The sequence below is a fragment of the Ceratosolen solmsi genome, unplaced genomic scaffold, assembly GCF_000503995.2.
Source record: "Ceratosolen solmsi marchali unplaced genomic scaffold, CerSol_1.0 scaffold29, whole genome shotgun sequence".
Classification (NCBI taxonomy): domain Eukaryota; kingdom Metazoa; phylum Arthropoda; class Insecta; order Hymenoptera; family Agaonidae; genus Ceratosolen; species Ceratosolen solmsi.
The window spans coordinates 8,965,463-8,990,499 of NW_011948417.1; the positions used below are offsets into that span (position 1 = coordinate 8,965,463).

Below are 25,037 nucleotides of genomic sequence, written 5' to 3' on the forward strand. Positions count from 1 at the left end.
TTAAGCGAATCTATACTTAATTATGATTAATATAATGGTTATGCATTTGAGGAAAATGAAGTATATTACCTTTATATTAAATAAGAATTCTGTATATAAATCTGTATATTAAGCTGTACAATATTAAATTTAATTGAAGATATTATTAGATATTGATAGTCGATAGGATTAGAGCTTTCACTTTATATTTAAAAATTACAATCAACTTGTTTATCCAATTATCTAATTGCCTAATATATGTAATTTACAATTTACCATAGACAGTAAAAATAGTAACAAGATTTCTTTATCAAAATTGTAACATCAAGTTAATAAACTCTGATTGTTATATCAAATATATAATATTATAATACTAATAATTATAAATAAACTTTATTAGCTAATAATTTCATTGATTATCCTATAAAGTATTAGTATATCGTTATAATGGAGCTTTCCTAATAATGCTTGGATAAATTAATAGTAAATGAAAAAAGTTTAACTTACTTTAAACTATTTTTGAAATTAGTTCTCATATGTATGATTGGTATATATGTACAATTGTTTAATTATGTATGATTACTTAAATATAATTATATAATTTGTGCAATTATTAAGTATTTATTTATTTGCATATTTATCTCTTCAGTATGATGTTGCGATTTATTGATAACCAAGCAAATTCATAAACAAATTTAATTTATACTTGAGATTTAGGATTTAATAAGAGCTTTTAGATACTGTTAGAAGAAAAAAAAAGTATTTGCTAAATATACGCTTATTATAAATTTCAATTTAATAAAAAATATTATTTTCTTTAACATGTAATTTATTTTGAAATGAAAGATTTAAAAAACTTTTAAATAATAAGTATGAATAAAATTTTATGAAAAATTAGTGAACGCTTGTTCAATAATATCATATAAAATTTTTGGACAAATTGAAACAATGGTAATTTATAAATTTTTTTTTCAGTATGCATAATTTGAATAAACGTTGATTTTGTAATATTCAAATTTAAAATGCGTTTATATATATTTGATAACAAAATTTAATTTTTACATGGCTACTTGTTTATTAGTAAAATAAGTTTATAAATTCATTAACTATTTAATGAGTGATAAACTTCAATTAATTAATAACTGGCAATAAAAAGTAATTATCTTAACTACATTTTGTTTATTAAAAATTCGTAACATTATAAAAATCAAAATCTATAACTATTTGAAATACCTTATTTCTATTTTATTGTAGAATTGTAGTGAATCATTTCCCACTTATTTATTTTATTTCCTTTTACATTTTTATAGAAATTTTGAAAATTCTTCATATAATATCACTGTGATATCACATGAAATTATCAAACATAAATATAAAAAAAAAAAAAAAAAAAAAAAAAAAAAAAAAAAAAAAAAAAAAAAAGAAAAACAAAACAAAACTAAAAATAAATCCAGCCAACATAAATAGATAATGATTTTTTGTTTATATATTCTTATTAGCAGAGTATCGTGAATATAAACATTAAAATAATTGAATAGCTTCGTTAAACTTCGTCGTTCTCGTTGCAAACTGTCTATCGGAAAGTAGAAAAGATGTGCGTCCGATTTGTGTTAACTGAAAATAACGGAAAATAAGCACAAATAAAAAAATATAGTGAAGTGTGATTATCTTAAGCCAAATATGTGAAGGTATCGGTACCATAATAGGAAATAATTTGTTTTAATTTAGGAAAGTAGTAAAAAAAAAAAACGTGGGCCCGATCGATTTCGCTTGTCGTAATGTTTCATTTTGCCGTAGTTATTTTAAAGAACATAAATATTATAAAATCATATATATATATATATATATATATATATATATATAAATACATATATTGACAGATATAAATGAAGTTGTCTTTATAAATTTTATTTTATTTGGAAGATATAGCAAATTTGTGTATTCTCTATACATTTCTCAGCATAATTTCTTATTATTTTTTATTTAATAGTAAATAATTTATTCATAATATATAACAAAGAGCTGCGCATACACACATAGTACGAAATAAATACATTTTTATACTATAAAAAAATGTTTATATTCATTTTAATTAAAAAATGTTCACAATTTCGTCTGTTAAGTAAACAAATGTTTAATTAAACACGAATAATCTTAAACTCATTAAGACGTTATTTCCAATAGTCCATTATATTTTTATCTATTTTTGGTTCTTTTTAAACAGATAATATTGCATTATAATTCTAAACTTGATGAAAATATCGGTTATTCTTAGAAGTATTCATGTTTATTTAAAGGCCGTTGAGAGATGAATCAGGAAAGGTAAAAAGTAGTTTTGATACTGATACAATTTATGTTCGATAAATAAATACCGATTTTGTCTAAATTTTGATAAACTAGAAAATTATTTTTATAATTAAAATTGTCATTTAATTTTCAAAATAAATTTATTCCTAACGACCAATCGATTGCAATTGCATCCACATTGATACGCCTTTTCCGCGGTGTAGATTTCAAATGGCAGTTTGTCACGTTAATCCGTACAAGGTCACCAAGCACCTTCTCGGATGACGCACTGCTCGGTACCAAGACGAAAAACGCGCCTTCAATGGCTAATTATAATACACACGTGTATAGGCGTACAAACCTGCCCATACATACATTATAGTATAATAATCGAGTGTCACCGAGTAAGTGATAAGGTTATGATAAGAACCACGCACTACTGTTAGCCTTGTCTCGCTCCTCTCTCCTCCCCTCTCCTCCCCACTGTTGATTTTTCCTCTTTCTCATGTTCTTCATAGTCGCGCGCCGCGAGCTCTGGATCGGATATCCGTGTGCAGACTTATGAATCTACGTGCATGTGCGCGGATGTAGTGTGCATATCATTTGTGTTTACGTAAACTTAAACGCGGCCTCAAACGTTTTTAGCGGTGGTGGTCAGCTCTTTCGAGATATTAATGATGGAATGTACAATTGGATATCAAGTGGAAGTTTCAAAGGATGAAAATGTGCTCTGTCGATGTTATTGAGTGAGAGAAATTTATAGCTTTGAAAAAAAGCTTTGATTTTAAATTAATGGTTTACGGACATATACACAAAATGTTATAATTAATTAAAAAAAAAAAAATCATATAATTAAAAATACGAACGATTGATAGGTGTGCCGTAGTATATGCATTTGTGATCAAATACTAATCAACTAGAAACAAATTAGCGCATTAATTTCTTATATTTCAAAATATATAACAGCAAATTCTCATGTTCTAAAATATTTTGATAAAACTTTTTAATTGAAGTTGCTCGTAAACCAAAACAATCTATATCCATGTCCAAATTGTTGAATTGTAATATAAACTTATATAATTTTTTATTGTGTGCTAAATTAACGTACGCAAGAAACATTAAATAGTTAAAGAAGTCGTTACATTTTTAAATTAACGATAATTATTAATTACGGTGTGTAATATGTTTTTCATTAGATGAAGTAAAATATATATGTTTGAACAGCCAGGGTGTTTATCTTTTTTTTCAATATATATTTTTTAAAGATAAATTCATATTTCCATTGCGAAATCCCCGATTTTAAATATGAAAACGTACAGAAGCCAATTTTATTATACTAAAAAATAATATATTATATCCTAATATTAAAATTAAAATTTTCGTAACTATAATTATAATTAACCTACTCATATAATTACGAGATATAGAAGTCGCTTATTATTACATTATGCGTGAATAGAATTATATTGTTAAATTACCGTGTAATTTCAGAATTATTATTTTATACTATTTTTATTCACACTGATGAATTTACATAGTTTAATAATACAGAATAAAAAATGTAATATTTACATACTATAATACAAATGTTGTTAGTAAATGAATTATATCAGTTGAAAATTTTACTCTCTCGATTGACGTATAGTTTTTAATATACTTTAACCAACATTATAAAACTTTAAAAGAAAAACAAATCGATTGTTTTGTACTTATTTTTTGACTCTTAACTATAATAATAAATTTCAACCGATAAATTTAGTATTGTCATGAAAATATATGATAATCCAATATTTATCTTTCAACTATGCTTAACTGATAAGCGACACGATAATGATTTTATAAAAACTAAGTTTTTAATTGTATTTCGGCTCATGAAGGTTTATTTTCATTAATGTACAATAGTACGATGATACGAAAGTATCTAAAATACATTATAGTGCATATAAGTAACTTTCTCTAGCCAATAATGGAACCGAATGCCTTCAAAGCTTATTTTTAATACACTTTCAATCATTAGATTTTATATATTCTCATTACATAGTTCGTATTAATGTACTTGATTTCAATGGAATACGCAATTTTCATTTAAAATAGATAAATTTGGTTTACAATCTAAAAGTATTTGAAAGCCCAAATGGATTGACAAGATAATATTATGTAATGTCGTATTTAATAAATCATTCATATATCTAAATTGACATAATAATTCTAATATATAATTTTACATCGATTCAAATGCAAATCATACTTGTACATCTACTAAACATAAAATATATATTCCAATAATTCTTTACAATAAAAAAACTTGGAAATGAACTTTCTTATGTTAGTGGAACAAAGTGGTAATTCAATAAATGATATTATTTATTTGATAAAGAAAGGTAATAGAAAGTATTATAAACTGAAATAAGATTAAGAGGAATTATATGTGAAAAATCAAAACATGTTTGGACTTCTAACGAAAGCCTTTCAGAATACTAGAAGTACTTTGAATATATATATATATATATAGATATGTACCATAGTACTTTCTACATCACAAAACACTGACTTCTTTGTGAAACATTATCTTGTCTTGTTCGAATGAGAATTGCTTTTCTACTCTTTAAACGAACTGTTTTCCTCATACGCACAGACTTATAATAAAGATGCATAATATACACTTAAAATTTTTATCACTTCACTTTGTATTGTTGCAACATGTGTTCAGACTGCTCTTGCTCTATTTAATTATAGGGGATAGCGACCGTTGACTAAAGCCGCCATTATATTTTTATATTTGTTCTCCTCTCTACATTTCAATAGCTATTATTTTAAAATAATTTTGTTGCACAAAATACAGTTGTTGGAAATTAAGGTAAAATACCATCACATCTATCTAGTGGATATATTTTTCATTTTCGAAGTCTTATATAGTAGCAGCATTTTAGAGTGCTATTCATATGCTACAAAATTAAAACTAAAAAATACAAATCAATAGTTAGTAAATTCAATTGATAAAAAAAAGTTAGTGCAGAGAAATAATTCAAGTATTTTTCAATTAAACCCAATAGTCAAACGAGCTTTTTATTTCACTCTTATTCCGGAAAAATGCTTGATATATCGGTGTGCGTGAGTGGAAATCTCATCAAATTATGGAAAAACCACGTTTCCGCATTACTCGGAAATCTAATGATACATAATTGCACGATGCAGCTTTCTTCCGAAGATTTGACTTAGCATACACGCGCGAGATATAATTTATAATTCTTAAGTTTCTAATCATTAACACGAGCATTGAGGAACCATTAATATTTATTTAATAAAAATTTAACAATGATTTAAACGTATACATATTTTTGTTTCAATTGTTTTAATGTTGCTATTTTAGTAATTGTGTCTTTTACTATTAATAATTTTTAATAACTAATTAGTTAAGGTAAATATTATAATATCTTTAGATTATAATCATTAGATTCAAAAAACATTTTGTATACAACATATATGTATCATATAAAAGTAAATTTCTGAATTACTGTATATAGATATATGAACAAGGTATTCAAAAACATTAGCTACTTGGGTATATAGATTTGATGAAAAATTATTTTTTTTCGTTATGTAATATGAGTCTGATAAAAAAAGTTGAGCACAACTTGAATATAAAAAAAAAGAGAAGGGTTTGTAAACAAATATTATAATTATCATACGTTAAGTTACTAACAAAAACTTTTCAAATTCTTGTCTGTTTTTTTTTTCACTTATACATATATAGAAAAAAACCTTTTTTTTAAGTTTTAATATAGCAATGTTATAGTTGTATTATAGCTGTAACGTTCAACCTTTTTCCTTTTTACATATCTAACAATATTTACAAAAATATATTTATAATGAAAGGTACTTTTTGCTTATATTTATTTGATTTTGTATAATCTAAGCAACTCCTATATTTATTTGTAAAAGTACTTACTTTATTAATAAATAATATAAAAAACACTTGCGTTTTTATCAATATAAATTCGTTCTATAAATATATTTTATTTAAGCATACACAACATTATGGTGATGGTCATGGTCTAGCATGAGTATATATATATATATATATAAATTTACACACGCGTGCACCTATTTGCATTTGTATTCACTCAGAAAAGTTCGGTTAGCTCTGAGGTTATATGGTTCCTTTTCTGTTCATAAAATTTTTTCGCGGTCTTATCTTCGGATTTGTATATGGAATTGCAATTTAATAGTTGGAAAGTTGAACTTCGTTTTTTGAAAGTTTTAATTTACTTAAAATTGCAGGCATGAGAGTAGTTGTTTTACATACCAGGATGTGATTTTTGCGGTTATTTTCATTTTGAATTCGAAGTACTGAAATTTATCCTTATGTAACGGCTTAATAACAAACAAATACCATTCTATTGCATGTAATATTTAAATTCTAAGTAAGAATACACGGAAATAAATAATTAATTTTAATTGGTATAAGGGGTGCAAGTACATCCAATTACCGATGTAATTTTCATGGTAAATATTTATTATAAACACGTATATTGTCAAAATAGATATAATATAGATAAGCATTAAATAAAGAAGTTACATAAAATTAAACCAGATAGATAATTTAATATTTTCCTTATTTTGTCAATGAAAAGAATATTTAAGTTATGTTTTCATGAACATTATCATTACACTGTATATAATTTTTTTCCTTGATCGGCATACGTACTCTGCGTGTGTACATATCTTATATAGAATTAAGTTTTTTATGGTATTAAGTACTGATTAAAAAAATTAAATTAACTTTCAATAAATGAGCATAATAAATCATAATAGAACGAATAAATTATATTTTAATCATTTCTGTTACAGAGGAGCTGTCCTGTCAAAGTCCACAGTCCACAACCCTTGAAGGAGTTTGTAGGTCGCTGTCAGACGATGCCATCACGCGTAAAAAAATCTTTTTGCGGTTGCCTTCAGGTTAGAAAATCATTCGCCGTTCTAATAAATAATTTTTTGTAGAGATGTGCCTCTCTATTCATATAAAATAAAATATCGAATTAATTAAACTACAGTCTTCTGAATTTCATTTAAAAAAAAAAGTGTAATATTCATAAATAATTAATAATATCCTTTCGAGGAATTAAAAATAATAAATTATTTTTAATTTTATAAAATATAATCGTAAGGAGATTAGTATTATAGAAGGAAATTTATTTTATAAATTAATATTTATATATAAAATGATGAACATTTTTTTATCAATGGGATTGACATTATTGCATTTAAAATCTACTCTCATTTATAAAGATTTTCATAATAAGATTTGTTTTACAAATAGTTTATTTAATGCCTGTAAAAAATATTATTATTCCAAATCAATTTTCTAGAACTGTTTTTAATGTAAAGAATATAATTAAGTGATATTTATTTCTTTTCAGTACTAATAAATATTTTCACCGTAATCACGTTTTTATCTGAGCCATAATATTATTGTAAATTTTTTATCAATACTTTTCATTCGTTCAATACTCATACGACTGCCTTTATAATAATATTAAAATTTTATAAATAGTATCTTGTAATGAAAGAGACATCATAATAATTTTAATATTTTGCTTATAATATTGTGAAAGTTAATATAATCTCTATTATTTAGAAGTAAATTTCTTCTCAAATTTAATATAATGCATGGATGATGGAAAGTAATATTTTATTCTGAATGTTTTGAATAGCCATTCACAAAATATCCTGCATAGCCGAATTATATATAAATAATCATCATTTATTAAATTCTTGTTGAAATTAGCGTATTTTTTTCTTTAATAATTTTCTTATTACAAATTTGATTTAAATTACAAATAAGAATCTGAGAATATACGAGATATACTTCCTTTGCTGACTCTCCCAAATAGACACATGATATTGTATTTAGAGATCTGAATAAAATTTAATTAGTACGAAACGATACCATTTCACTTGCATAAAGCAACATGTGCAATTTAGTTGAATAAATGGAACGATAACATAAATGAAGGATAAGTTTTTAGTTTCGGCTACGAATGCACCAATCCGATTGCCATCCAAGTAACTCGCATTCAACAAAATAGTAAACTATTTTCTTATTTCATTAAAAAAATCGCATATTACGAAAAGTTACATCAACTTCATTGAAGAAGAAATTTTGAATGCGGTATATGCGGTATACAGTAGATTTTATTATAAGTATTTTAAACTATTTTACTCTTATATATATTATATACTCTTAAATAAATAATGTTTTGTATTTAATCAATAAGAAGGTATCATGATTTCTAATTGCTTAGTGTCTTCAGAATTAAATAGACTTTTTTATATGATGTTTATTATAAATGAACATAATATCGAATTTCGTTATTTAATATAGAATAGTTAATTTGTTTTATCAAATTCATAGCATTGATTTTATATTGTTCATAAAATTTTATTTTCAGTTTTAACTAATTTTAACATAGAATATATATTGATAAATTGAAAGCCTATCAATATAATATTAATTCAAAACATTTTATAAAATTCATTCACTTTTCTAGTAAGATAGTTAGAAAAGATAAAAATATTTTAATTATTATAAGGATAAAAATTAATTTATGAATAATTTTAATATGTTACTCTTAATTTATTATAAAATTAGAAATTTAACTGAATATTCTAATTAAATAAATAAGAATAAAAATTTTTAGTGACGTGCATATTTTTATCTTCAAATTCCTTGGTCATATAAAAATTATACGACTAATATTATTAGATACTATATTTTTTTTTAATTAACATTATATAGTATGCTTATATGGTATATTAAAGGGGTTTCTAGTTTTTCATCTAATTTGATCTAAAAAAAACGTGTTTTAAAAATAAAAATATATATAACTTTATTAAAGTTACATCATATTCATTCGACATTCATTATATTAATCTAGAAATTGCAATACTAAATGCCGCTTATTTTATTATTTGAAAAATTTTGTTTTAAGAAAATAGTTTATTTTGTACTGGATAAATGAATAGCAATTAAAACTGTCGATATTACTTTTAATAGGAGCATATTGTTATTATATTATTATTATCCGTAAATTATATGAAATATATAAAAATACATAAGAAATTTATTACATTACATGTAATCAACAATTTTACTATTTTAATATTAAAAGTTTTCTAATAATTAATTAGTTTCTTTTTATCTTTCCAATTAATAATCAATTCTAATAAATTTGTAATAAATAAAAATAAAATTGTTTCTATTTTAATAAATAATAACATTCAATTCTCCTCCAATTACTATACAATTGTCGGATCAACAATCTTAGATTATTTTTTTCGTTTCTCTTTTTGTTGTAATTTTCACGTTTAATAGAATTTACTAGCTTTAACAAATAAATTTATATTGCCTTTCTGAAAACGTATCATCACCTTCGCATAAGCTTTACACTCTTTTTCAAGCTATACATTATCAAATAAATTATCACAATTATGTTACTAATTAAATTTTACTTCATTTTTAATAAAAATAAAAATGTATAAAATAGATGCATTATTCAGTATAAATGCTTGTTTTTTTTATAATAGAATTTTTAAATAAACAATAATCAAATCATTATTGATTATAAATTTTGCATAAATTAATTTAAATTAATTTATCGTAATTGGAATTTAATCAAGTTGTATAATAATTTTGAAATTGTGTACTTAGTAAAATATCGATCAAATGTGAAATGTAATTATATGAACTTCAATTATTAATTACTAATAGAAATTATAAAACAAAGGCACGATTTAAGATCCATCTAATCCATGTGTAATTTTATGTAATAATTGTATTTACTTTACGGAGCTCAATAAGTCTCAAATAAAATTATAATCTATCGAAATTCCCATCAGTGAAATGTTGAAAAAAAAAATGTCTTTCGTCTTGCACGTCGGTATATTGGTTTTATTATTCATCTGCGTACCAATAATTTACTGTATTTTTAACCGTTCTGCTCCTCTACGATATAAGAATTCTAAGATTTTCGAACGCCGACTAGTAGGAAAGATCCCGAGACGTTATCGACAATGACGTAGACATTCTAGAGATTATTTTCTCTGTTTACAGTTCAAGGTCATGGCGAATAATGAATCGGGAATATTGCAACGTGGATGTCGCGATCAGACGATAAAAACAACTACCTGATTTGTTTTTACGCCTGCTTTAATCTTGAATAGTGCATTGTGACTCGTGGAATACGATAAGGACTATCATGACCTTTATTATTAAGAATTATTAACAGGGTTGACCAGCAAATTATTCTAAAATCTTTCCTTCAAAATAATCTCTGTAGAAGAAAACATATTTAGATCGACTTTTTTCCTGTTGTTTAACCTCTTATCAAATGAAATTGTACATGATCTGATATATAATTTGAAACTCTTCAGCTTAATATAATTTTGTAAACTATTACTAAACACGAAGGTGTTTAGTTCCAACATAATAAAATAATATATCTAAATAAAAATATTTATAGCCGAGCTATCATGCGAATGTAGCATATGATAATAGAATCATAATTGTATTTTTCAAAGGAATTGAAAAACAAATATATATATATATATATAATTCTAAATTTTAGATCCGAGGAACAATAATTTTAATATTGTATGTTAATATATTATATATACGTATTATTCGATTGATTTTAATTTCAATTAATTTAAAGAAATACAATTTTTTAGTATAATCAGAAATTTAATAAAATATGTCCATATATATATATATATATATATATATATATAAACTTTATATTTATAAAATACTTAAAGAAAAGAAAGAATTTCTTTGCGCAAATATATAATATGCAAATGAAATTACTAATTAATCTGAGAAAGATCGAAAAATATATTTCATTTAAGTGTTGTATTTTACGCAATTTAATGTTATATTTCAAATCTTCATATACAAGTGTACAAATATGCGACACTAGAATTTTTATTATTCATTTAGATTAATTGCGAGCTTATTTACAATTTAGCTAAACTTTCTAATTTCATTTAAATAAATAACACGAAATTTTAAAAAATCGTTAGCTAATTATTTAGAATTTTTTAATGATTATAAAAATATGATGTATTAATGTAAAAAACTATAAACTTAAAATATTTAAATTTATTTTATTTTTAAGAAAAGTATATACTGTTTTATCCAATAACTTTTACTTATTTGTCGTATATGAAATTCTAATTTTTAAATAAAAGATACGATAATTTAATAATTCTGAAATAACATGTATTCGCATACGTTTTATTATAGTAGAACATTTTTATCAAATAATAAAATATTTCGTTACCCTCCCTAGTATGATACATAATTAATATCGGCAATTTTTATATTTTTATTTATCTTAATTTGATTCAATTATATTTCATAGTATTAACAATATTTTTGACTTTTGTATTTACATTTCTAAAATGTAAAAATAATTCGTTGTATATTGTTCTTTAAAAGTAAGAAAAAGTATATTAATGATTTTTGTATACCTTAAAATAATATGTAATTTATATTTTAGAGAAGTGATGATAATTGAAAAAGGCAAATCGCGTATGTCGGCAGTAACTGTAGAACGTCATTCTTATTTATTTGTAATTTCTTCATACACAGTTTGTAATTTAATTGTAAAAAGTATATTTGACGAGTTAATATAAATTTATCGAATTCTTCCAATGGCAAATCATTCCCTTAAGAAAAATCTATAAATTGCTAATGTCTAACTCTCTACAATTAAGCAATATATATTGCACAATAATATATGAACGAAAAATTGAAAAACTTTAAATTTATTTATTCATATGCAAATTTATTTAATAATTAAAAGAGATTAATAAGATTGTATAATAACTATATAAATATAAATTTTATTGCATTTAAAAAAAAAAAAAAAGTTTACTTATTAAATCATATAAAAGTACATGTGAGCGATAGTAAAAATAGTGTATGATGAAAGATTATTATAATGAAACTGCATTTTAATACTCATATTATTAAATTCTTGTGCTTGACTGTTAGAAAAAATCATTAACAGAGATTAAAAAATATGAATTCTAATTTTATGGCACAGCTTTAAAAGAATTTTCCCATAGTAATGAAATGATATTCATTTATCAGTTGTTTTTCATGTACATTTTAAAATTTGATATAATTAATTTAAAATAATGATATAATCGAAAAAATTATTGTAATTTTAATTTATACAAGATATGTAGAATAAAAATTTATTTTGCAGTTGCAGAAAAAATATATTAAAATATACATAATTTTTCCGCCCAAATCAATGTATTAATTATTATTCTAAGAGCAAATATTTATTACAAAAAATAGAATATTGTTTTTTTTATTTTGTGTATAAAAACTTTTCATAGAATTTTATTAGAAACCAGTATCTGTGTCGATTTGATGTTTTCCTTTTAAGCATAAAAAATAATTATATATATATATATATATATATATATATATATATATTGGAAGGACCTTTAAAATTATATTTTTTTTGCAACTTTTATATGTATTTAGATAGTAGGCTAAAAAATATGAATTTTTCTTTTTTTTTTTTGTCTGCATATAGAAAATACCCTATTTACAAAAATGGCGTTAGTACATTTAAAGTATTAAAAAATAGTTTCATAGAATTTATATTATCACCGAAGTGGCATTATTATTGTAAAGAATTGAAAGTAGTAAGACCGCATGCCGATAAATATACTTTTTCCATTGACAGTTAAAACGAATTAAATCAATCCAGATAAATTCTTCATAAGTGGATTAAAAATACAATTAACAAAAATCAATTAGGGTATGAAATGCGGATACAACGCGTAACAGGGAAAACACGAATCATTTTGCAAACTCTGCAACATATATCGTTCGCGCCAGATTTAGTAAATTTTCTCGTCAAGCCTCGTATTATGTCTAGCTATTCTATTGTATTACAACGATTTAGTTAACACTATTACATAATACATTCATCTAACAAAAAAAAAAAAAAAAAAAAAAAAAAAAAAAAAAAAACATGATTCGATAAGCTCTGATTCCGCGTGACTGCAAGAAGACACTTCAACAAACAGGTGTGGAGAAAGGTTTAAAGAACAAAGCAATAGGAAAACGAAAAAAATGGAAAAACATGGGCACGCCAAACGTGGATGGATCATGATGAAACGCGCATGGAGGTTCAGTTATGCAAGGAATTAGACGTGTTGCAGTATCTTCGCGTTGTTAACTTTAAGCTTTTAGTTAGAGATTTGTGCGAATGATTAAATAAGAACTAGTAAACAGTATAGAATTGTAGTTGTATTAATCGAATTCAAACCAAACTACCGCTCGAAAGAAATGCGTTATATTTATCTACTAATACACCACACCTTTGAAATTGATTAGAATTACCAAGTATTTATGATTTTAAAGAATTCTTTAAACTTAGTCTATAAGGATTTAAACGGAAATTCCGGATATCTAAAAGAAAAAAGTATTTCTGTAGAATAGTGTAGAAAATTTATGTGAGTTTACTTTTATTCAATTTTAAATAAGTTTTATAATAACTAGAGAACAATAGCTTTTTACGATAAAGATATCTTAAAGTCTATATTTATATTATTTATATTATATTATATAATGTATGTGTGTGTATATATATATATATATACACATATGCATACATACATACATACATACATTATATAACCTTTGAGGTATCCTTAAAGATTTTTTTCATGTTACAATTCTATTATTCAAATACAAAAGTATTTATTGAATGATGAAGGCAATATATATTTTTTAATAAAATAGAAATTTAATTCAACTTTATTTCATTCGACCATATTTTTATAATTATAAGTAAGTAAGTTTGATACACTAGTAATTGAAAAAACATTAATGCTTTAATTCGCGAATTATTGTAAAAGAACAAATTTTTCTCGTAGTAGACACCTGCATTATATACATTGATATATTAAATATATTCATATATATTATGGGTTTAAAGTAATAATGATAAAATTGTTAAATAGTTGCATTTTTTAAATGTGTGACAGTACGTATATGATTACTGACAGTTTACATCAAATTTATTTTAAAAGATAAAATTGAATATAATTTTATTACAAATATCTTCTTTTTTCATTCCTATTCATGAAAATCCGAAAATATTTTTAGTAATTAAATTTTATCAGCAATACTATTGATTTTACTTTTTATATTGACAAAAATTAAATGTGACTGTATTATTTATATTGTTTAGCAAATTACACGATATCCATTTATTTATACTTTAAATGTTGATTCCATGAAAATATAAGTAGCTTACGAATCATATAACTGAAATAAGTATTGATTTAATTTTTTAAACAAATTAATAACTTATTGAAGATAAATAAAGTTTCTTTGATATGATTCAAGAAATAATAATTCGTATAAATTAATAATAAAAGCTGTTCTGTAATTCTATGTATAATAGATATATTGAATAAAAATGATTCGATATTTAATTATAATTATTAGAATATAGCAATAATATCCTATAATTAAATTTATAGTTTCATTCTATTCAATGCGAAATTGAGTCATTGAAATTATTGAAATTATAGCATCTTAAATATATCTATGTGCAAGTATAATTCGAGATAAAATGAAATCGATAAATGAATTATATTTGTTTTATTTTAAGTTGGCTGACTTTTAAACAAATATTAAACGTAATGAATCTATAAATTAAATTATAATCTTTCATCAATACGTCGAACATTGATTAAGTATTAATAGATAGTGTGAAACGAGTGGACCTTATTACGGAAACAATAATCCAAATAGCTATCATATGTTTTTAATCAAACAATCAATTCACCAGCTTGTAGAACCTGCAAATTCCTTCAATAAACTAGTCGTAACTACCGTAATTCTATTTCTCTTATACGGTGTATAAGCGAAAAATTCGCGAATCGATCAACGAGGGAAAAAAAAGGATAGGCATCGACGATACGTTTGAGCTACAAAAGTCGAATGCTGTGCTGCGAACGATCACCAATTTCCTAGTCACGTGTGAAAGTACCTGTGCCAGGAATTCAGCTGTTAACCCCCACCTTTCACTCCCACCTCTCCTACCTTCTATTCGCGGTGACCTTTAAGACGTGACTCCTGACTATCTCTTTCTGAGGACTCATTACATATTGCCAGACCTCGATTACTTGGATGCGGCGATATTGGTGACACGATGACCTCAGTAATGGCGGTGGCCTGAAAGATAGATGAATTGAATACCATATGTGTAGCTTCGACGTATGTATTGCACGTTTATTGATACATTTCGCAAGGTAAAAGAAATAATGAAACAATATTAAAAAGATAAATAAAATGTAATATATAAAATATTTAAAAAAAAAAAGAAAGATCGGTAGAATAGGCGATTGCGGGAAACATTTTTATATATATATATATATATATATATATATAAACAGTAAACAACAAATGCATTAAATACGATTATTGAGCCGAATAAATATTGTAATTTGCACATTGAATGAATAAAACATGGTTTAAACACAATGTAGTTGTATATAATACTTAAATATATGAACGTGTGATAAAAAGAACAATAATAGTAATAGTTTTATATAACACATCCTTTAGAATAATATAATTTATCCAATAATTAATAAGAATGACTAAATAAATTATAGAGCAAAATAATGGATTAATAAATAAAAAGTTGAAATTAAAGTTCATATTAACAAGTACACATAAAAGTATGATTTTAATGCAGTTAGTAAATAAAAATTAATGTGTCGGAAGGAGTACACAACGAATATACACAACGAACTTAATTGTTAATTGCCAAAAGCACTTGTAATACATATTTAATCTTTTGTCTTGATCTATTCATTACATTGGTTTGCATAACATTAATAACGAAAAATTTCCAACTTTCTTTGGTTTTCAAACCTTTTGTTTTACCTTCAATAATTATACCGCAATAATAGTTTACGTTGATAATAGTTGTCTTTCTATCGATTGACATTACTTTTAGATTAATGTATGTAGGCAGATTGATGTCATTATGACATACGAGATTCCATAATAAATTTCGATTTGATCAGATGAGTTGTAATTTATTATGTAATCAGTCAAAAAATTGTATTAAGATGAAGTAATAAAATTACGATAATTTTTCAGGGTTATCGATGAACTAACTGATTTGACAATATAATTATCCGCAGTCCCATCTGCAACAAAATTATCGGTAGAGAGAATTTACAAATCACTATCCACATAAAGCTAAAATATTTTCTTCAATATTACAATTTATACACTTATCTGTAAACAGTGCACAAAATTCTTTAATGGCTACTTCAAGAGGCTTACAAACATTACGCGCATAGAACATTACGCGTTGTTTAAATGTTGTTAAATTTACATCGCACTTACCATAAATTATTCAAGTTCATTTACCGTAATAATAAATGTATCGGTATTAGTAATAACGATAACATCCGTTTATGCATAGGATTGCTTTTAATGCGGTGCAAGCACCATATATGCTCACGTTTAGTAGAAGCGTGAAGATATAATAAAATGAAAAGAAAAAAAAAAAAAAAGAAATAAAATTCTTATTGCAGCTGTTTCTCCTCGCAGAAGAACCTTTACGATAGTGCAAAGAAGTCCGTAATAAAATAACTGTTTCAAATTCTATGAGATTATGCATGCCGTTTTACATTATTAATTGCAATTAGATTTTAATTAACTTGCATTATTTTTTTCCCCATTATCTTATGATATTATTTAAAATTGTTTATCATAAAACTAATTTCAATAAAAATATGCAATAAAAATTATAAATTCATATTTGATTGCTTCAATTTCATTCAATTATATATTTTTATTCTATCAATGCAAGTAAAATTATCAGTTTTATATGTATGATATTGTAAATGAACATGATAAATTAAAGAAAACTTATCATTATTGAGAAATCTAAAATTATTCGATACTATATTATATTATGTTATGTATGAAAACTGAAATGTATTCTTGATTAGGAAAAAATTAAGGCGTTCGTTAGTATTTGTTGACAGTATTAATTGTACACAAAATTACTATAATAATATGCAAAACGCGCGCTAGTGGCAAACGGATGTACATAGTAACTGTACATACTACCATACATTTATTTTTTATTTTGATAAAAGCAAGGTTTTCACAAAATATTTAACGACAGATATAAGCACAAAAGTTTAACTCATATTGATTTAAGGGAATTTTGATTTTATGGTCGTGCCAAATTTTTGAGTTTATCTGTGGCTGACCTGTTTTTATTTATAAATAGTCCTACTTTCTCAATATAGTAGTACCGTTTTAACAATATCATCTCTTTAAGAATGATATGCTAAAATTTAGCCCAAGACTCAACAGACCCTAAGGTTTAAGAAACATTTTCGTCTTAATATGAAAATTTTAGCTTATAATTTCATTGCAAGCATATTTCGTAGCTCATGTTTATTACTTAATTTGTAAATTTATTACTAATAGACCGATCTTGCGATTAAAGTTATTTATAACTATCACTGTAAAGGGTTTATTAATATTTCGTAATATTACATGCAATATAACATTGGAAATTCATGATATAATAAAATGTTTATTGTATTTTTAATTTCGGAGAATATGTTGTATATATGTTTTCATCTACGTATAAACTAAAGCTGGAATTGAAAAAAGTATTTGAACTTTACAATTTTTTATTTTATGTACACATTACTTCATTAAATAGATTTCAATATATTTCACTTTCAATGCAAAAATGAAAATTTCAAAAAATAATATCATTTTTTACATAATGGCAAACTTATTTATCAAAACTAATTTTTTAGACATTAAGCAAATGAAGAATTTGATATACTTGGATAAGATGTAATTAAATTTAATTATTTAAAAAAATTTACTATATCCTATTGACAGAATTAATTATATTAAAATATTATTAAAGCGCACTAATGATAAAAATTATAATACATATTGTTTATAATTATGATAAGTTTTTATAATAAGCAAAAAATGTATAGGGCGTAAAATGGTTAAATATATATTTTCTTTAGACTTTTATTTGTTATTTTATATTCGCCTATAGAAATTCAAAAGTTTCTTAATCAGATAACTTTGTAATATTAATATAGAATTCTAAACATTAATATAATTTGAAGAATTATCAGCCTCTGACAAAGCAAACACAAGACATTCTAATTGTAAGAACGGAAAATTAAAAAATTTTTCAAATAAGTATATTCAAATATAGAACAAATTTTAATTTTTCTGGTAGCCAAATAAATAATATTGATTCATTTATGCTAATTAATTTATACTCATCTTCATATATTCATAATTGTTTTAATTACACGTTTATTGCATAAACGTTATGGCATGCGTATATAATAAATATATTCACTGCTGTTAATCAATATTGGAACAATAATTTTGTATTTTTTCATTCTCATTGAAAAAATATTTGCAAATTTACCAGTTTTTATTCAAGTGGCAGATATTTTGAAATAATATTTTAAATACTTATTTTAATTTAATAGTTTAAAAAAATTTTCTTTTAATATTATTATATGATTATAAATTTTAAAATTTATCAATTTATTATTAATGAAACATGTAATGAAACAATAAATATATACGTAAGAGTTTTATTACTTTTTTTTAAAAAAAAATTTTTGTCACATAAAATTATTATTAAAATGTTTAGTTACTTTTTATTTTGATTAAATGAAAATAATATTGTATCGTGTAGCTAGCTTAGTCTGTATTCATTTAATTGTTTTTTATGTTTAATGATCATTATTTTTTTCTTTCCCTTTTAAGACACATAAATAATATTATTATTTAATGAAATATAAATAGCTTAATATTTTTTTCTTTTTTTTTTTTTTCTTTTTGAAAGCTTATATCGTTATCTTAAAATTTTTAGTATAACAGAGAAAATTCATTGAGCGATTGAAAATAAAAAAAAAACCCATATATAGTCTCTTGATTCGCAATCAATGTATAATTATAAATATGATGTAAATTATATTAGTAAGGTCTTGCGCTAAAACTTCCCACGATTATGCCACTGTGAGTTGCTAATAACTAAAGTACTCTAATGAAGCATACGTTTGTTTATTTCAAAACTGGCGATGTCGCATGAATTATTATTTAATTTACTCCATTACATAATGTATCCCTCCCCTCCCCTCCCCGCCCTTTTAAAAAGGTATTTTAATAATTTAATTTATCGATAAGCAATAGAAAATGTAGGCGATGAATAAAAATATACAGCGATTAATATTCTAAAACATTTTATTTGTTTACTTTACATAATTAGAGAAGACGGTACAATATAGCTTGTACAAACTACTTGCGGCTTTGTGTGCTTTCTTTACTGATCCTCTTGCACTCGTCAAAATATTATGTAACTGAGGTAAAAATTACAGGAGCTTCGAATTTTGTTGTTTTCACATCGAACTCAGCACGAGGAATGCAAGTAGTATTAGATGTTTAAAAAACGTCGTTATAAATTTTCTATAACAATTGGAAGTATCGAATTTGCAATTTCTTCCCATTGCCTCATTCTCTCAGCCTCTGTTCATTAAAAACTAATCTTGATACAGTAGTAAAGTAATAAATAATATTATTCATTATTAATTTATTTATTTTAACAAATTTTATTTAATTTATATTTAGATGTATAATCTTATTTTATCAAAGGCCAATTTTTATTATTTTGATTTTTTCCTAATATAAATTGCTTTATGATTAACCATAATGAATAAATGTATTTAAATATTTAATTTTATTCGAAACTTGGTAATAGAATAGAATAGAAATGCAGTATAAAGTATATAATAATAAATTGCCAAGATGTTCAAACAAATCTGTTGTAACAAAAAGTTTCTAGTGTATGTAAGGGCGGAGAACAAAATAAAACGGTACGATGATACTTTTATCGTATCTTACGGCACTTCGGTAACCTCTCAATAGATTTATCAAAATTATAAAATTATTGAATGACATATTGATGTCCATTACAGGCCAACCATTGTTATCTAAAGCAACTTCCACATAATATTATTAGTAAGAGTTTATAAGAGGACTTTTAGATTATTTCATTCGTAGCTTTTAGGAAAATTGTTTATGCTTGTTCAACATGTATACGCACTTCCTTGTATTCTGTAAACTGTGCATTCTCATTTAGATTTTAATTTCAAAATTGATTAATGATAAATAAAAATGCTTCTCACTTCTATAAAAGTTCGAAATTCCTGTTAATGAAAATTTTGATAAAAATTTCCATTTATTATTTTTTCATTCCTAATTTTATTCCTAATTTTATTCCTAATTTTATAATAATGATTGAGTAAATATTTTTAAGACGATTGGCAATTTTTGAACAAAATTCATTACGATCATTAAATATCGAAGAAATTCATTCATACATTATGAATTTTGCAAGTTGGAAGACAACATCATAAATGTAAAAATAGTTAAATAGTGAAAAATTATAATCTAATTAAGAGAAATGTTATTCTCACAATAATATTCCGATATAATATATTTATATTATATTATTTTAAGTGATATTTATAGCTCAACAAGTATGTATTATTTTTCTTTATATCGAAAGAATATGAAAAATGCACTCAAAGCTAATTGAATAAAAAAAAAAAAATATATATATATATATATATATATATATATATATATCGCGATATAAAATCGTCAATCTATTGATCTATTATAAGAATAAAATAATTGATTGCAATTGAATTTTGCGCCTTTTATAGTGGATTTCGATAACGATACTTTGGATAATGATGTTACTTTAATAAATTATCATTCGAATGAGAAGTCTTTTAAAAATTTATAGCCTTTTGTTTAATAGATCATAAAACAAAAATGCTTAAATGACTTTATTTACCGTACGTATAATTATTGAAATCGTACGAATTAATATTAAAAAAAGTATGAGTTACGAATGAGGCGATCCGTTGGATTTCGTCACAAAAATTTCATAGAAAATAAAATGAAAGTGTTCTTCAATAGTATTTCTTCTTTATCATTTTGATGGCGAGAACGATTAACATTTGAGGCCGCAATTAGTCGTTTACGAGTCGAAAGCGACCGCAATTTTGGAAGAATTATTAAATGCCTAGGATGAGAGATAAGATTTACAAATGCGGCATCTTTCGTGCGCTTTCATGTAGGTACTATGACGGTTAAGTGATCGAGTCAGCCATACAAATCTTCCCATATAAAAGCTAAGAATCCTTATCCAATTCTATTTATGTATCTTAAAAATAATCACTTTTTTTCTTTTCTTTTTTCTTTTTTCACTTTATCGGCGAGACTTTTACTTTTTTAATACTCTGGGAAATTCCGTTCTTCGCTATTTCTCAATTATGCATAATTATGAATAAATTATGAATAATTGGCTACGTTTTAGCTTGAAAAAAGTATTCTTTTTTCTTTTCTTTTTTTATATTAATAATATGCAAATTTGAGATACACAATTATACGTAGCTCGCATAAAAGATATATATATATATATATATATATATATATATATATATATATATATACGGGCATTTAAAGAAGAACGATCAACATCAAAGATAAAACAATAATAGAATTAATTTGTACTTTATCGTTTAAAAGTTAAAAAAATAAGTTTACATAAATACCAATTTATAGATTTAATAATAAAGAATTTAAAGTTATAATTGATCAGATCAGTGATTAATTACAAAATTCTTCAAATTACTTTAACTTTATATGTGTAGGTATTTAAAGAACTGTTTTTGAAGTTTTTTAAAAAAATTTTTTAAAATAATTTTTCTTTAAAAAACTATTTAAAGACGACGACGACGACGACGACGACGACGACGACGACGATGATGACGATGATGACGATGATGACGATGATGCCGATGATGACGATGATTATAATAATGTTTATAATTATAATAATAATAACAGTAAAAATAGTTATAATAATGGTAAAACGATTTTTTAGGATGATGAGCCACCGGAAATCACGTATTGCGTGGTGGAGCAAACGGGTACACTCACGCTTCAAGCGATGACCCCGACGCTGCCGATGCCTGCCGAGGAAGAGCTCAATAAGATGTTCCTGGAGCTCGTTGACGAGCTCGACCTAACACAGACTAACCGCCAGGCCGTCCTTGCTCTGCCTGCCAATAAAAAGTGGCAGATCTATTGTTCACGCAAGGGCAACGGAACCCTTGAGAATGGAGGTCTTAGGACGACTGATCTTAGCGGCGATCCCGAGGATTACATAAACCGCGTTAAGTCCATAACCAGCGTAAGTGGTTAGCCGATGATAAAGAATTGAAAGGAACACCTTTCTCGAAGCCGAGCTTTATAATTCTTTAATTTTAATTACGAAGCGCGAGGTTCTTCTTCAAACAAACCTTTAAATTAATTGATTTATTAAGAAAGTCTCCTACCAGCCTATAACAGCGACTGTTTTACACTTGATTAATGTTAACAATGCTTTTTAATTTACGTCCATTTACAAAATACGAAATAAAATTAAAAATCTTGTTAGAAACACGAGGCTTGGTTGGTATTTTTTTTTCCCCCTCTATGCTTTAAAGCATATTTATTTAATTGTCCATTTACAGGATCCAAATACCGATGAAGCTGAAGAAGTTGCTAATCAAATGCGTCACGTTGAAGCTTTGAAAACTGCTCTGCGAACGCAACCACACAGTTTTGTCACAAGGTTTATCGAATTAGATGGCTTAAATTCACTTCTTCGAGTGTTGGAAACCATGGATGTCGAGACAGCAAATAGTAATCTTCACACAAGCCTTATTGGCTGTTTAAAGGCACTAATGAACAATTCTGTGAGTATATCATCAAATTTTAATCAATTGCAAATATAATTCAATCCAATCGATTGTACGCGCGCACATGCACGCGCGCGCTTATCTTTTCCATTAATTAAATGATAATATTGAAATTAACAATAAGTCTTATATTCGCCTTATAAAATAAATTATTTCATAATACTCGTTATTATACTTGGATGTTGATTTTATTTTACTTATTAAGAATCGCAAGAAGCATAATTATTTGCAGAAATATTTATCAATATAAGATAAATATGTATCCAAGTATAGATAGGAGGACATTGATTTTCTTTAAATATTTGCAGAATGGCAGAGCTCATGTCCTGGCCCATCCTACAGCTATCAATACGATATCTCAGTCGCTAGCAACTGAAAATATCAAGACAAAGATCGCTGTACTGGAAATTCTCGGCGCCGTGTGCCTTGTCCCTGGTGGGCATCGTAAGGTCCTCGAAGCAATGCTCTACTTCCAGCAATACTATTCGGAGCGAACGCGCTTTCAATCAATTATCAATGATTTGGATAAAAATTTCGGCATCTATAAGGACAATCTGTCCCTCAAAACTGCAATCATGTCTTTTATTAACGCGGTATTAAATTATGGCCCTGGTCAGGTGACGCTAGAGTTTAGGCTGCACCTAAGGTACGAGTTATTGATGCTGGGAATTCAGCCAATTATCGAAAAATTGAGAAAGTACGAGAACGAAACATTGGATCGACATCTGGATTTTTTCGATATGGTGAGAAACGAGGACGAGAAGGAGCTTGCGAGAAAATTTGAAAAGGAACATGTAGACACGAAAAGTGCAACAGCCATGTTTGATCTATTAAGGCGAAAGCTCAGCCATACCGCAGCATATCCACACCTATTAAGTTTGCTTGAGCACTGCATGTTATTACCATGTAAGTATGCTCTTATTTTACACAGTGTACGTTAAGTGTATTAATTACATTTTCTCCCACGACCGGAAATCCTGACGATTTGTTGTATTTTCTTTATATTGCAAGTATAAAGAAAAATGTTTAAAATGGGATTTAAATTATAAATTCGAAATTAACAATAACGCGAAACGGATATTTGCATTTTGGTATTTCATATTATCTTATATGCTAGACTATTGTTACATTGATAGATTTGATCTTTTAAGGTAAATGTTAATGAACTGCGAAAAAGAATAAAAATAAAAATAAAAAACAAATAATGCGATGACATTTTTTTTTTGTTATTTTAAAATAAAATTTTTAAACAATTATATTTCAAGATTTATTGTTTTCTTTACTCTATAACAATCTCATGTATAAATGTGACCATATATAGATAATATATATATATATATATATATATATATATATTTTTTTTTTAAACAATTATTTTTTAGTGGACTATGGATCATATCCTCAGCACTGGTTACTGTTTGATCGTATCGTGCAACAAATTGTTTTGCAATCGGAGGGGAGCGAAGCCAATATTACAAGAAATCCCGATGTTGCCCCAATTGATATAAATGTTAAGGAAATCGTGCATCTATTGGCCAAGGAAGAAGAGCTTGTAGCTGCACGCAAAAAAGCCGATGAATTAGAGAAGGAGAATTCTGATATGTCGTCTCGATTGGCAAAGAAGGAACAGGAATTAGATTTAAGAACGCAAGAAAAGGTTCGATTAATAATAAAAAAACAAAAATTAATAAAAAATTTTTAATTAATTATAATGTAATAGTTGGTAATTGAGTGGGAGTAGAGCATAATTTATTTAATATTTGAAATTAAACAAGTTAAGGTTAAACAAAATTATTAGACATTGTCGATAGCAGAGCCATTCTAAATTA

General features: G+C 25.1%; 1 protein-coding gene across 6 annotated transcripts in view; it reads left to right on the top strand.

Moving 5' to 3' along the window:
* Positions 1-25,037, top strand: part of DAAM (disheveled-associated activator of morphogenesis-like protein) — a 144,251-nt gene that overhangs the window by 114,608 nt on the left and 4,606 nt on the right. For 4 of the 6 annotated variants that reach the window (XM_011496510.1, XM_011496509.1, XM_011496505.1 and 1 more), the window contains exons 2-6: positions 7,117-7,224; positions 22,350-22,658; positions 22,981-23,205; positions 23,517-24,114; positions 24,591-24,865. In XM_011496510.1, the coding sequence (XP_011494812.1) occupies positions 7,183-7,224; positions 22,350-22,658; positions 22,981-23,205; positions 23,517-24,114; positions 24,591-24,865 (1,449 nt within the window). In that variant the 5' untranslated portion in view covers positions 7,117-7,182. Of the gene's footprint in view, positions 1-2,940; positions 3,012-4,363; positions 4,369-7,116; positions 7,225-22,349; positions 22,659-22,980; positions 23,206-23,516; positions 24,115-24,590; positions 24,866-25,037 lie in introns of those variants that run through there. The other 2 variants (XM_011496508.1, XM_011496507.1) reach the window with 2 other exon arrangements.